General features: G+C 66.3%; 1 protein-coding gene across 1 annotated transcript in view; it reads right to left on the bottom strand.

The window, feature by feature from the left end:
• Positions 1-208, bottom strand: part of SEPT8 (septin 8) — a 34,639-nt gene extending 34,431 nt beyond the window's left edge. The window contains exon 1 of the mRNA XM_010578820.1: positions 129-208. Coding sequence (XP_010577122.1) covers positions 129-158 — 30 coding nt within the window. The 5' untranslated portion in view covers positions 159-208. The remainder of the gene's footprint in view (positions 1-128) is intronic.
• Between the last annotated feature and the right edge of the window lie 130 nt (positions 209-338).

Raw genomic sequence — 338 nt, 5'->3', positions numbered from 1 at the left:
GCTTAAATATTTTTTTTTTTTTTAAATTATCTCCCCCACCCGCCGAGGGAGGAAAAAACCCAAGTTATTAACGCGAGGAGACGCGCGTACGGGAGCAAGAACCCCCCCCCATCCCCGCCGCCGCTCACCGAGAATCGCTCCAGGTCGGTGGCGGCCATGGCCGGGTCTGGCGCGGCTCCGTGGGCGGGAGCGCGGCTCTCCCCGCCGCGGGTGGATGCGGCTGAATGGATCCAATATGGCCACTTCCTGGAAACTCCCCCTCCGCCCGCCACAGGCACCGCCCGACCGAGGGAACGGGGCGGGAGGGGGGGGGACGGACCGGGAGGACGGGCACCGGC

Source organism: Haliaeetus leucocephalus, unplaced genomic scaffold, assembly GCF_000737465.1.
Source record: "Haliaeetus leucocephalus isolate CR32 unplaced genomic scaffold, Haliaeetus_leucocephalus-4.0 Scaffold656, whole genome shotgun sequence".
NCBI lineage: Eukaryota > Metazoa > Chordata > Aves > Accipitriformes > Accipitridae > Haliaeetus > Haliaeetus leucocephalus.
The sequence above is the reverse complement of the archived record's forward strand: the minus strand, read 5'-3'. Positions and strand labels throughout refer to the sequence as shown.